The following is a 15,180-nucleotide window of genomic DNA, read 5'->3' as shown; positions in this document are numbered from 1 at the left end:
TTCAGCGATATTCATGCATTTCGGCTGAGTTTTATCGCTTAGGAGATAAACTTTGATAATAGCAAGGTTCCTAAGCGATAAAAATCGCCGCAGCTCGGCGATAAAAATATCCCCGCTAAACCAACATAGCGATAATTATCGCTAGTTGTTGGTAATATGCCCCTGGATTATTAGAAAAAAGATAAATGCTTTGATCTGAAATAGGATTCAATCAATCACACGTGCATGTATATGCTATTATTAACAACTCAAGAAATCACAGGTTCTTTTACTTTCAAACAGTTTTCTTTATTTCAGTATATGAGATCGGTCAGCAAAGGAATTCAAAGAGATATTCCTTAACAATATGTAGGTAAGGAAACGTTATTGCAATGCTGGAATTATTATTAAATGAAAGTCATGGAGAAAGTAATGGAAAAAGTGCTATGGATTTACCATAAAATACATTCGGTTCTATGACAATTTTATAGTACACCTATACATTTTCTAAGACTAGTGCCTGTCTTTCAACGAGTTTCCATTTGAAGGATTTATTTAGTGCACTTATTAGATAGGCATTCACACTGCTTGGCATGCAGTACTTCATGCTCCACAACCGTGCTGTTGGCACAGTGAAGAAGGACTTTCATTGGCTCTGTTTGAGTAGCTGAGCAACAAATGCACTGATCCTCCACACGGTCCGATTCAATCGAATAGATGGCCTTGCTTGTACATTTCCCCTAGAAGTTAAAATAAAATGCGGTTACAACATATAGTATGTATGAGGTGAGTAATGAAAGTTGGAAAGTGTGTAAAGTATCATAGTACATATAGATAAATTCACGAATGTCATATTCATTCACATTCACCATCCACCTTGTCAGAAATACATTTTGCTTTTTCCATAAATTGTCACAGTATAAACAAAGGAAGGGGTATAACCATCGGACCAAGGCGTAGGTCCTAATGGGGCGTGGGGAGATGGAGAAATCAAAAGAGGATTGTTCTTTTGTTAGAAGACCCCTCACTCACCAACCTGGTTGGTGACATGCTTCATCATCGGGGTACCACCCGGACAGCCGAGTGCCATCCGGGTGGAGAAATCAAAAGAGAATTGTTCTTTTGTTAGAAGACCCCTCACCCACCAACCTGGTTGGTGACATGCTTCATCATCGGGGTCCCACCCGGACAGCCGAGTGCCATCCGGGTGTGCTGCGACACCTGACTACAGTAGAGCTGGTAATTTTTTTTGTGAGTGTGGTGCCAAAAAAGTGGGATTAAAAATTGGCCAAGTATACCTTCAAGGGAATTTTTTTATTTTATTCTGAAGCTACTGGACAATGTTAAAAACAGTTTGCTCAATACTTCCGTACGTTAAATTGACCAACAGTATCTTTGTGAGTGTAAAAGGTCTACATATTTCAACCTGTAGTGAAATGTACCAGGTTTTCGTCAGGACCAAGTGAAAGGAAAGCTTCTACCCTTGACCACTGAGGGAGAATCTGCCTTACGGCCAATACTTAAGACTGCGCCGCAATTGCAGCAAAATTACGGAATACCATACACAAGCAATCACTCTCACTGATAAACTTATCTCTAAAGGATACCCTACAAAGATACTCATGAAATGCCAAAAGAGAGCACGCAACCAGCCCAGGAAACTACTTCTAGAAGACAAAACGCATGAAGACAACAAAATACCCCTGACTTGTGTAACTACCTTTAACACTGCATCAAATCAGATGACAGAGTCAATCAGCAAACACTGGTCTATCCTTAACACAGGAAATCTCCACTGAGAAAAAACGCTTTTTTCTTTCAAGAAATCACGCAGCCTAAGGGACTGCCTGGTGAACACACGTCCTAAAATTACCAATCAGGAGAAGTCACAATTGATCACCACAGCATGGGGGCTCCCTAATGTGGTAGGTCATTTCCAATGTGGGAATTGTACTGTCTGCCACCTAACCATGTCCTTTGCATTTTTAATTCACTGCGATGGAGCCCATCTCTCATATGAGAGCCAAGCTTTCTCATTCATATTTTATAGGGGTATTTTTGGACATGGCCCTTTCTGCAGGGTACCACCCAAACATTTTGCTTTCTTCCTCCCCTTTTTCTGACCTCCTTTTTGTTGTCTTTAGGACACTAGGCACTTCACCACTACTAACCATTGCTAAAGTGCATGTGCTCTCTCCCTAAAACATTATAACATTGGTTTATCCACAACTGACCTATTTAATTTACTTATACGTCCTTAGTAAAGTGCACTATATATGCCCAGGTCTGTAAATTAAATGCTATAAGTAGGCCTGCAGCACTTATTGTGCCACCCACTCAACAGCCTTTTAAACATGGCTTAGGTCTGCCAACACAGAGCCTGTGTGTGTAGTTTTAAACTGTAATTTCGACCTGACAAGTTAACCTACTTGCCAGGCCCAAATCTTTCATTATATTACGTATGCCACCCCTCAACCAGGCCTTAGGCAGTCCTATGGGCAGGGTGCAGTGGATCTAAAAGGTAGGACATGCACTTTTGAGTTTCACATGTACTGGTAGTGAAAAATTGCTCATTTCATTTTTCACTACTGTAATGCCTATCTCACCCACATGTTAACATTGGGATCACCTTAAAACATCTTTTATTTGTAATTTCCAATTGGGAAAAGACATACATTTGTAGTTTGGTGTCTCTGAACTCTCACATTAAAATCACATCGTATGGTAAAGTAGGATTTTAAATTGTAAGTCTGAAAATGCCATTACATGTTGTATGTTTGATATAACTCCCTAAGTGGTCAAGGGTTTGCCCAGAAGGGAGTCTAATGCTTTACTGTGCCACTGGAACTAAGCTGTGCCTGACTTCAGAATCCTAGCTTGACTGACACCAGTCTTGGGTTGCTTATGTTCTGGTTCAGAGAGGGGCTAGTTTGGCTGTTTGAGGTGGGCTGCTCCTATTGAAGCAGGACTAAGACTGAATTGCTTATGACTGGGAAACCCTTTTTGGGTACCTGTAGCGCATTACAAATTTAAAAAATAAATAAATACAATAAAATAAATGATTGAGTCTAATCTGAGATGGCATACTGGACATAAAAGTTGGGTTGAAATACTTCCTGAGCAATATCCAGTGAATAGACTATTTACAAGCATTCCTCCTATCACCTTTTGTGTGTTTGATTTAATGCCCTATGTGGCAAAGGATATGTCGAAACATGGGTCCTGTGCTCACTCTGCCACTGGAACCAAGTTGTTTTCAACTGAAAAGGCCAAACTAGGCTGAAACGGATCTTGGGTCGCTTGAGTTCTGAGTCAGAGAGGACCTATTTTGGAAGTTTGGGCTGGGATGAGGGCCAAGACTAGTGTGCATATGGGAAATTCTGAGGTGGCATATTGGGTAAAAAAAGGATGGGTTGACATGCTACCTTAGGAAATTGCCAGTGGTTAGACTATTTGCAAGCATTCCTCCCATCACTTTTGGTGTGTTTCATGGTGCACACTGCCCATGCTTGATCGATCAGGAAAGAATGTGATGGACGTGTGTCTGGAAACCATTTTCAAAGAACTGTAAATTGTGTAGAATGTGAAAGTGGGCAAGACTAATCTGGGATGTAGTAGAAATGTGGTATAGGACTTGCTTTATGGTCAGCATTATTTACATCCAGATCAGAGTCAATGGGAAAAGAGTGAATTACAGAGTTGATCAAAAATCAGTTTTTTATTCTGTATTATTTTGTGATAATTTCAGGCAAACCTTCAATGGTGTTATTTTCTTCAAAGGGGTTGGCTTCCCAATGCTTGAAGGGATGTGTGTCTCTAAACCTAAGACATAGAACTTCAGGGTTCTGGTCTTTACAAGGCTGCAGGAAATAAAAATTCTTTGTTTCTCAATATGAGCATACCAGACTTGCACTTTTTTTAATGTCTGTTCAGTGGGAGTGCTGTAAAAAATGGCAGGAAAATGGGATGGGAAGAGGGAAGGGATCAGAATAAAGACAACTACCAGGGTGCTCTTGCCATCTTGCTATTAATGCAGTGTTCTATGCCATTTGGTTTGTCTCATTTACTCATCTTTTTTTCTGGCAGCATTCAGAGAAGAAAATAGGGAATATGATGCATTATGTTGATTGTTTTTTTTGACTGACAGGGTCATTCATATTATGTTAATAACTGCTGTTGTCAGCAACCTAATTCATTACAGCTTTTCATTCTACACAAAAAATCACTTTTGGTCTCCAGTGAATGTGTTGGATTTATCTCACAGTTATGGACTTACTGGCAGAAGCAGATCTTGCGTAGGGTCTTCAGAGTGCAGCCCTGGTTCCCGTGAGGCACCAATTACTGCCCACTGCCACAACTGCTAAATATTTAACTCAACAGTAGATATGAAAACACAACTTATGTGTTTTCATCGACACTGCCAGTATATAGGTCAGCCCTCTCAGCTTCATCTCCTTGCTCCTGATGAAAAGAGGACCATAGGTGTGTGGGTGCTGAGTCATGATCCAGTGATAGAGTGCTGTTTAAAAGCATTTCTCTCTGTAGGTGGATGTCTAGATTGCACATGTTTGAGGAGCGTAGATCAACTATAATCCCCACACATCGAAGCAAGCAATTTTTATTAGTAGATGTACTGCACATGCCTCGGGCAGCCCAGTATAACTGCTAAAAATGTGGCTGTCATGGCACACATGAGTGCATCTATGATGCCAACGAGAATCCATATAGAGCAGCTGGGACAGGGTTGCAGTCACTGTTCAGAGTTCTTATAGGGCTGTGCTTCCACTCCTATCAAGAGGCTTGGAGAGGGATTGAGCTGGTCAAACAGGGCCTTGCCACTCTCTCCACCTCCTCATTAGGAATCATGTCTCGTTGCAGCAGCAGATTCCAGCTCTAATACTGCTATAGAGCATCTGACTTGCCAGCAAAGGAAGTAAGGTAAGTAAAAAAAAAATCACTTTTTGTGACGCACCAGTGGCGTAAAAAATGTGCCTCGTTGCGCCATATTTACAAATTGACGCATCTAGGTATAATGTATGCAAAGGGGGCGTATTGACACAAGGAAGGGTCGTAGAAGTGACGCAGTGAAATCTGAAAAGATTTCACTGTGTCACTTTTAGGGCGCCGTTGCGTCAAAATCTTGCGCCTGCCTCACAGCAGGCGTAAGACTGACGCAGGCCCTTTCACATGGGGCTTGCCCCATGTGAAAGGACGCATTGCTGGAGTTGCGTCACTTTTGTCACACACTCCAGCAATGCCTCACGTTTGTGCTTACAGATACGTCAGAAATACTGACGTATCTGTAACTCCTTGCGACATGATGCGTCATACATTAAATATGACGCATCAGGAATGTCGCAAGGAGTGTGCACTGAGAAGTGACGCATCGCTGCTTTCACACAGCGATGCGTCATTTCTCATAAATGAGGCCCCAGATTTCTAGTCACCACTCCCACGTACCTCTGTTTGCGCAGGCATTCATTATTATGGTTTTATCTACTACACTAGTGTCTCATCCCACCAATATTGGCTGTTCAGCCTTATCTTTGGTGGTACTCCTTCGTATTGTTATATAGCTATTTATCTACTATTCACCATGAATTATTGTTGTTATGCACATGTTGCAAGGACTGCACCTGTTCATATTTGCAAGAAAAATAAATAAAGTACATACACGCATGCATCAAACGTACGCAATTGCTAAATAAAATGAAATTTGCTTACCTCACAATAGTGAATATTGACTTCATTTTGTGTCACACAATCATCAACCTTTACATATTTCAGTACTCCTGTCGTCTGTTTACATTCAGCCTCTTCACCTAAGGATAAATAAAAGAGACAAATATATGAACAGTGGCCCTCAGCTTTTTAAATCTCCTCAGGTGATACTGTAGATTGAGTGCATGACCCCAGTCAGTGTGCACCCTCACCGGGAGCTCCCAGTGCAGCCTGGGGCTGTGTGCCTGATTATCACACACACTTTACACAATACGTGGGCTGAGTGCATTCAGGCAAGTACTTCTTACAGAGCTGAAAACATGGAGCAGTGTTTTATCTGCACTCAGTTTCTGTGCAGGAGGCACCTACCCAGTGAAGGAAGCCCTGGAGGTCACAAGGGTCACTGATGGATCCCTAGGACATTCAGTGTTCCCTCTCAATGGGCATCAAAGTGGGCACAGTAACTGTGCCCTTCCTGCTTGGGCACTCACAGCGTGTCTCACAAAGCATTTTTTGCCTGTTTATCCCTCTATGAAAAAAAACAAGGACATACATGCAAGTTAGGTGTTCCCTCCTTTGCATGCTACATTCGGTAACACACAAAATGTAGAAATACTCGTACTGCATCACACATTTCCTACGATTGTACCCAAACAATGGGTATACCTGGATGGACTGGACAGATCTCACTGTGCCCTTTTGAAATGAGACTCAGATTCAGGAGCACCAAACTACGGAGCCCATTAGGATGGCGGACGGACCTGCGTCCGTCCACCACCCCGAGGTGGAGGGACTGTCCGCAGGGGCAGCGGCGGTCCCTCCATTTGAATTAGGATGTGACCGCCACCCTAGCGGTCACATCCCGTATCTTTAACCTTGCGGCGGGTGCTGCTTGAAGCAGCACCCGCCAGCAAGGTTAGAAAATGCATGTATTGCATTTACATGCACAAAGCGGCAGGCACCGCGCAGTGCCTACCGCTTTGTTCATGTAAATGCAGGGGGGTACCTTAGGTACCCCCATGTACACCTCCCACCCCCTGACACCCTGGGGGCCCGCAACGGGCCCCCAAACTCAAAAGACCACCATATTAGAGCTTTTCCGCCATGGTCAGAAGGCGACCGCGGCGGACGGTTTTCCCGTCAGCCGATGGCCCCCCAGCCATCCTAATCTGGCGGGGGGTCTTTGAAGGCACGGCTGCGGTGATTCCGCATACTCCGGGCCGGCGGTGGCTTCCGCCGACCCGGAGGATGCGGAATCACCGCAATCCTAATCAGCCCCAAAATCCGGGGCTAAGCACAATGATGAGTAAAACAGCGATTTTATTTTCCACTCGTTCATCATGCAGAACCCGAAGCATGCTTTATCATACTGGGATTGCACTCAGAGCTGTGTGAGGGTATGTTGCTATGAGTTTCTGTAAGCTAAAATTAAATCAATGATTAAAATTATAAGCCACGAATTTTAATTTACTTATTCCATTTCGGAGAATTAACCACTATGTCATAGCACTAGGTACATACCTTTGTTTATAACTATACAGGCTATTTCTAAAGGGCATATTTGTATGACATGTATGCTATTTTAATCAGGTAATTGTCATTTTGAAAATAATTAGTTGAACTCTGCAATGTGCTGTTTAGCCGTCTACAGAGGAAAACAAAAAGAGAACCATTTTATCTTTATTATGTTTTTCAGAAGTTAGGTTTAGTGATCAGTTGTTTTGCTTTGCTGCGAAGCACACTGAAAAAGTTACGTTTTTGAAGCTGCTATCTGCAAAGGTAAGCCAGCAATGAGGTCCGTTGCTTTAAGAATGCACAGGTTTATTTTACCTAAATGAAGCTGAAATGAACGTGTGTAGGTGATATTTGTACAGCCTGGGCCTAGTCAGAAGTCAGTTGTGTGCTGTCCAGGTTCAAGGGCAAGATACAGTCAACAACTGATTGGATGAGAAGATGGGTTTTTAGGAGAGTAGAGATAGACAGCTACTTTATCATGCTGTCGTTTTCTTGAAACAAGTGTGGCTTTATTCTTTTCTAAATGAGACCATGTTTGGGAGGAAGAAGAGGGAAGCAGGGATTTTTTTCCACAGAACCTGAGCTTATTCTTATATCCAAAGTAACAAAAAAATATGAATAAAGAAAATGGTTTTACAATGAAAACAATACCAGAAAAATAAGTATAAGATGTGTCATCACTAAACAGTGACTAATCTACAAGTGAAAAATTGCAGGGCCATTTGTACGAACACATTTTTCCATAGACGCAGAATCGGTAAAACCTGTGGTACGTCTGGTCCGTAATGCTTTGTTTTTATCACTCTATTTTCAGCTATTACTCTGTGTTTTCGACTTATGCAGTGGTGGGTTCTGATAACAAAATACAATATAAGATCGAACTGTGAGCGGTTTGGTAATGGTCAGCAAGGTATATTTGTATATTACATTATTATTTTGATGCAGTTTCATGAAAATATGCTATTTTTAGAGAGGTACATTTTATTTTGAAAATAGGTAGTTAAATAGTTGATTACACTATACCTTTGAATGCAGTTAAAAGAAAATGATTGTAATGTTGTTGTTTAGAAAGTGGAGTGTTAAGAGAGCACTTGTTTTGTTATCCCAAGATACATATTGAATGAGTGAGAGAAATTTTGAAATTTCTGTCTACAAAGGTCAGCTAACAAAGAGCTCTGTTCAATTAGAATGTTCCAGTTTTCTTTATCTTTCATGAAGACGAATTGAAGAGTGAGAACATATCCCACTCGAACATATAAATTAAAACGGGAACTCCAAAAGAAAACAGGTGGTTTTTAACTTTAAAACAAATAACAGAATTTTGTTTTAATACATTTCGTCGGTAAAATATGAATATGTAAAAACGAAAAGAGTGTTATTCACAACAACTTAAATAAAAATATTTTCTATTATTTGCAGACGTTGTAATACCCTGTTTTCCTTTAGCAAACAGTGAACACGTGTTATTGCAAATCCCAACTTAGGAGACTCTGAATAACAAAAATGGGTGATTGCCAAAAACAATGTTGTTTTTTATCTCTGGGCTTTGAGTGACATTATCACCAACTCTCAGTTTGTCAGTAATGTAACTCGGAACCCTCAGTCTAAATCATCTGTGCTGTTGACAGCTATCCATCTACGATGTTATACATATACAACATACAGCACTGGTTCGTGTTTGGCTCGTGTTTATGCTGTAGTACATTTAATTTGTCATAGGTACGTATTTTCATTTCTCAGTAGAGTTGTAAAAAAGCTCACTTAGTGTGTCATTGGGATAGAAATATTAGTGTGTTCTTTTTCAAACCTTATCAAGTGCTATAAACACACTAACCAAGCCACTTATGCAGTCAGCCTGCTGTTGTCCAGGAAATAATGAATGTCTCCTCTGGCTGTTCTTGGCCAAATAGTCTGCCAGAAAGCCAGTTCTCTTTGGTCCTTGCAAGCATCTGTTCTTCGTTTGCAACATCAATATAGCCATCTCTTTTTACGGATGGACTCCTTCTTTGCTTGAGTCTCTCTAACATGCACGCTCTGGAGACACAGGAGCATTCCATAGGTCAGCTCTTGAATTCGTCATTGAGCAGTGAAATATTTTTTCATCAATCCTTTTTATTGAATTCTTTCCTGCAGTTGATAGCACATGTACAAGTTAGCCAGCTTTCTGATGACTTGGCCAAATGAAAATTGTTTTCCTTCTGACAAGTCCCAAAGCATGAAGTACAAATTCATGTGTCTCTATAACTTTTCCAGGCTCCATTTGTTAGTCAGTTGGGTTTCTGCCTTTGGACAGTTGTGCCTATGGAATCTCAAAGCTTACCTAAAATGTCGCTTTTAATAAACCACTAAACTCTATTTAAGATTAAATCCACCTGCAGCTGATGGTGGGAGAGAAGCACATATTAAATTAAAAAAAACGATTTTTAAGAGCCTTTGCTATCCTGTATTTAAATGTTTCGAGGTATTTTATCTTGTATACCCATAAATTAAGAAGTGTGTCTCACATTGAGTAGAAAGTAGACAACTTTGACGCAAATGGTTTATTTTGAGGAGTTATAATACATAATCAGCGGGGCTTCCTGACAGTGAGTAACTGTCCCTGCCACCTCAAATGGCCACTGGTGGACAAGTTTGTCTGCTATCTACTATTCTAGGCCTACTCACTGACCGGGAACAATGCACTCCAAAGACATGTTCTGTACTGTGTGCTATCCCTGCATAACCCCCTTAAAAAGTCTTTGCCCACAAATCTGCACTCTACCATTATGTCTGCTGCCATCTTCTTGACACCTTGTACATTGTGGAGTTCTAGGTTTTTAGTCTGCCCAAAGTCACAAAGGTAAAATTGTTTCACCCAATTCCCTGCTTGTGAGTACAAAATTTTGCATGGAGCTAAAAAGTACTCAACTGCAAACCCAAGTCAGTCATAGCTTGTGCTCAATTTCTTCAAGCCATTTTTTGTATAGCTGTAGAATGAACAATACAGAAATAATTCCCAAATAGTAGAAGGATGTATTCAGGTCTATAAGCTGTCAACATTTGAAAATATGGGACAGTGTGGTGGACATAGCATCCACTTTCATGAAGATCCTCTTCCTTTCCACAAAGCACAGTGGGGATGATGCAGCCTCACACATTTGAGAGCGTAGCAGACAAGACTGTCACTCTCGTGGGCTGTTGGCAGTGCAGCTAGGGTGGCTTTTTGTCTACAGCAGGGGGCATAAGTTCTGGAATAGATATGCAAGTCTGTGTGGCATGCCGAGGTGTAATTTGTCTGCTACCAATCAAATATTATGACCCGTCGGTGCATTGTTCTGTAATATTGCCTCTGGGCTCTAACACTTGCCTGTCAGCATTCTAATCCTGGTGTAATCACTTTCTCTCACCATGTCTCCCATCCCACATCAACAAAACAGAGTTTGGGTTTAGAAACAATCTGAGGAACACCACTAAAAGTGCTATGCAAAATAGTGTCTTATTCTGGTCAGCCTGTAATCCTTAGCTTAATTAAAAAGAGAAAATAGGTTCCATGGCTAAAATATTTATTTAGGCACCTGCATATTATGTCCTCCCTTCCCATGGCATAATTCCTGGGTCAGTAATACTGCAATACATGATTAACATTAATGGGGTAACCCAGTATTGCTCATAACTAGCATCCACAATAACAAAATGAGTGACAAGGGTTCTATGGACTTATTCTGGTAACCTTAATGAACTATTGCTGAGGTTGTATACAGTCCCCACACAATGATAAATCATTACACAACAACCGAATGTAACCGAAGCAATTGTTGTGTTTTTATGAATTTGCAATGGTGCTATATATGAGCGGTGTTGCAAGTAACAAGGATGGCACAGTGCAATACACAGCACTGTAATGCGCCCAACTTGGTTTGTGTAGCATTAAGGAAATAACAACCCTTGCACTGCATTTTGTCATGTTTAAATAACCAGCATTTTACACCTAAATCCGGTCATGCCACTGAAAGACCATCAGCCGGTCCCTCTTTCCTGAATGATCTAGCAGAGGTGTGATGCTAAGAGAAAAGTGGCTCAAACCAGTCAATGTAAGGTCAACTAGAGTCTTTCCCTTTTTGGGAGTAAGGCATGGCCTAGGAAGGGTCTGGTGTAGTACTCCCACCACAGTCCCTCTGCAGTGGTAGCAATGCATCATCAGTTCTAGTATGTAAAATTTACAACTGTATGGCCACTGCCCTGTCACTGCCCTGTCAACTACTTAATAAACAAAAGCAACTCATGTATTTATCAGTGAAATGAGCTCTGGTGATAGCCCTGGCAACCACCTGGTCAAAGTAAGAACTGCACGGGGTGTGACTTCTGTGCCGAATGAGATGGAGTTGGACAGCTGAGCTTTGCATCAGCACAGAGCTTCTCTTTCTTTTTCAGGCACTTCATGAGCGATATACAATGCCGGCACTACGTCGAAGGCTTATTTTAGTCCACGAGGCACTTTGAGCTATTTATAGCTCAATTACAGCATTATTTCAGACCCGGTGCCGCTGTGTTGATTTCTGTCAGATGCGAGCGGTGGGATTTTATTAACGTGCCACGCTCATTCTCTGCATTCGGCTGCCTCCTGTATGCTACCTGATGTTCCAGCTGCCAGTAAGATACTGTCATAACGTGCCACACTCTTCCCTCTTTTAAAATATTTTGCATGGGCTGTTGCCGACTCTTATTTCTCTGTAATTGTGCTGTATTTTTTGTTTTAAAATAGTAACTGCCATTTTCTTTGCAAGCTGCTCTGCTTTTAAAGTTTTTCTCCTTAAACATGCAATTACATTTGTAAGCACACCATTTGCATTCTGTTATTCCTGATGGTACTTTCTTCACTGTTCAATATAATGGAGTGAGTCCTACTCTCCTGCACTCTCCCGTTGTCTACTTCTTTTTGGCTGCCTCTCATAATTTGCATCAGTTTTTTTCATTTTTTAATGTTGGACTGAGTATCAAGTGCCTTCTCTATTCCAGTGGATAAGTTCTTGAACTAAACTTTATCATTAATTCATCTCTACATCTTAGAGATATCACACTTCATTTGCTCTATCACTATAGTTTGCCATTCTAACATCATAGTATCTGAGCAAGATCAGACCATTCCAAAAGATCTCTCATCACCCTTTACATTATGCTAAAATGGAAGATGATCTTCTAGCTACTTCAAACCCTCTTCTTCTGGCACACAAGAAAAAAGGGAAAACAACGTTCCTCCATCACCTATTATTTGTTCTCATGACCCCATTTTAGATACTATACTTGATGAGGTTAGTTGTCTGAAACCTTTCATGAGTGCCACTAACAAAAAACAGATTGAGGATTGGTGAATTTATATTGAAAGTAAGATGTTCAATATGGAACAGAGCATAAGTGATCTTCAAGATGTTGCCAATAGGATTTCGCAGCTGAAGCAGGACATTTAAAGACTTAAATTTCACACCGTTGACCTTACAAATAGAAATAGGCACAATATTCTTTCTTTGCATGAACTGCCTGAGAATTTGGAGGATCATCTATTATCCTTGAAGAAATTCCTGTCTGAATTACTGAATCTTCAACAAGCTTCACCTCTGAATATCCAGCGAGCACATCATCTTGGTCCCACTCTTCTAGACCTAGAGGCATCATCATGTTATTTTTGGAATTTACTGATCTGATTTGTGTTTTAACAAAAACTAAAAAAAAACGCTGCCTTGTCTGGTCTGGGCATACTGTTTCTATATCTCAAGACGTTTCCAATTCAAGGAATGCCAGACGTAAATTATTTCTTTCCCTTCAACCTCAAATGCTTCAGTTGAACATTCGTTATGGCATCTTACATAATTGTTTGTGTAAAATTACTTATGAAGGCACTAAACAATCTTTTGCTGATCCTGCCTAGTTGAAACTGTTAATTCACAACATCTTATCTCATACTATGGAAACTACTGTTCAGCGCTCCAAAATAACTTTGTTTATTTATATGTTTTTGTTACTTTCTGTCGTTCTTTAATCTATTAAGTTCCCCTTTATAGAATCTATTGTCTATATCTCTGCTGCTAGTTTTATTCTTGCTGCTCTCACGACCCATGATCATCTTCGTGCTCTTCGCTTAAGATCTGGATTTCTTTCCTTGATGTGTCTCTTCTCTTTATTATTTGCTCCTCTTCTTCTCGTCTTCCTCTCTTGCTACTTTTGAAAAGGGGGGGCCCACGGCATGACGCATGGCGGTGCAGCGATCCCCTCTCCCCTTGCCTCCCGGTGGTGGGGGGCGTGACCTCCCGGCGTCCAATGAATACGCGGGGGTGTGCGCCACACCACCGGTTGGCTGGCGCCCGATCCCTGACCCGAAGGCGTTGTGCAGACTTCCGGGTCAGAGGGGCGGGCGGTTAGGGGCGGAGGGAGGGGGCATACCGCCCTCTCCCCGCGTCCCCGGGAATAAAGGAGTGGGGAGCGCTCAGGTGGCCCTTCTTGTCGCCTGGACGCGGCCCCACACTGGTCGTGCCCCGCGCTAGGGGCCTCCTAATTTTCTGTTCTTATTTTTCAGGTCAAGGACTACGCCGGAGTGTGTGTGAGCGCGACATTGGGAAGCAAGCAGTTTGAGCGTGGACCATACGTTCCGGAGCATTCATCTGGCAATCCGGTTACAGTGGACGCTAAGTCGGTGCTCGGAGTACGGGACGTAGAACACGCAGGACGTCGGCGGTAAGAAGAGAGCGGGGGCTCGCATTTCATTGTTTCCTGTGGCCGCCGGGTGGGTCTACGTTAGAGTTTGGTCACCCCTAACAATCGGGCTAGCCGGTGTGTTGCGGTCGCAGTTGCGTGGTGCCCACATCCCCCTGCGTATCCTCAGTCTGTTGTAGGTACAAGTGTGCAAGGGTTGCGAATCCCGGCAGTAGGAGTGTCGGATAGTGGGCAGCAGAATGCCAGGAGCTAAGGGGGCTAAGGGGACACAAATGGAAATGATGATGCAAGCCATGATGCGTAGAATGAATGCCATTGATAAGAGATTGGGTAAGGTTGATAGTCTAGAAGCTCGCATGATGGACAGGATTGATGATATTGCGGGCCCACAAGGGAGGCCCAAGCGGCAGGTTACAGTACCTTTGCCAAGGGTGGAATCCGACACCTCACCTAGAAGGAACAAGGCCAAGAGATCTAGGCGCAGCACACTCGCTCCGGCACCTAAGGCTGTTCCCACTACCCCTGAGCCGGTAGTTCCGGCCCCCGCGGCACCGGCTCCTGTTTTGCCATTGGGGGCCCCTCCTGTGGGGCCGGCCCCGCCTGCCCCTGTTGGGCCGCTTCCGACGGCCCCCGTGCCAGCACCCATTGGGACCCCCTCGCCACCGGCCGCCCCTTTACCTATTCCATCTGCGCCGCCGGGCGTGCCCCCGGGGGGGACCGGTGGTGCCGGCAGCAGTGCCGGATTCTGAAGCTCCAATCCCGCCCGAGCTAGCAGCTCAGATAGCGGCTATACTGCCTTGGCTGCAGAAGGGAGGTGTCTTGCCCTCAACCTTAGATCATACCGCTGAATCGGCTAAAATGGTTGGAAAAATTAGGGCAGCAACAGCTGCTGGTGGTGCTGCGGGCTCCTCTTCTTCTTCATTTGCAGGTGCAAATACCGCCCAACCGAATGGAATCAAAGGCAGACCGGCTCCAGAGTCCAGGAATGGTAAGGAGGTGGCTCTGCCTCTCTTGGGGGACGGTTCAATCCCCTCCAGGAGTGAGGATCTAGCACAGCATGTTTCCCGGGCTGTAAAGGAAATGATTTGGGCGGGAAAGTATGTTTATATATTTTCTCTGTTATTGGACAATAGGGAAATGGAGAATGCCAAAATAATTAGAGAGTGGATGCACCCTAGTGAATGGAGAGTACAGTGTGCTAAATTCAAGGTAGAGGAGACTCTGATTAATTGGATCAGGGCCTTCTCGATCCTTACGGCTATCACTGTTGAACGCCCTCCC

General features: G+C 42.9%; 1 protein-coding gene across 1 annotated transcript in view; it reads right to left on the bottom strand.

The window, feature by feature from the left end:
* Positions 1–266: 266 nt before the first annotated feature.
* The window catches only part of VWF (von Willebrand factor), a 1,126,314-nt gene continuing 1,111,400 nt past the window's right edge, over positions 267–15,180 (bottom strand). Inside the window, exons 51-52 of the mRNA XM_086921215.1 lie at positions 5,704–5,801; positions 267–719 (exon numbers count right to left, since the gene is read on the bottom strand). Coding sequence (XP_086777341.1) covers positions 531–719; positions 5,704–5,801 — 287 coding nt within the window. The 3' untranslated portion in view covers positions 267–530. The remainder of the gene's footprint in view (positions 720–5,703; positions 5,802–15,180) is intronic.

Source organism: Lissotriton vulgaris, chromosome 1_1 (assembly GCF_964263255.1).
Source record: "Lissotriton vulgaris chromosome 1_1, aLisVul1.2, whole genome shotgun sequence".
NCBI lineage: Eukaryota > Metazoa > Chordata > Amphibia > Caudata > Salamandridae > Lissotriton > Lissotriton vulgaris.
The sequence above is the reverse complement of the archived record's forward strand: the minus strand, read 5'-3'. Positions and strand labels throughout refer to the sequence as shown.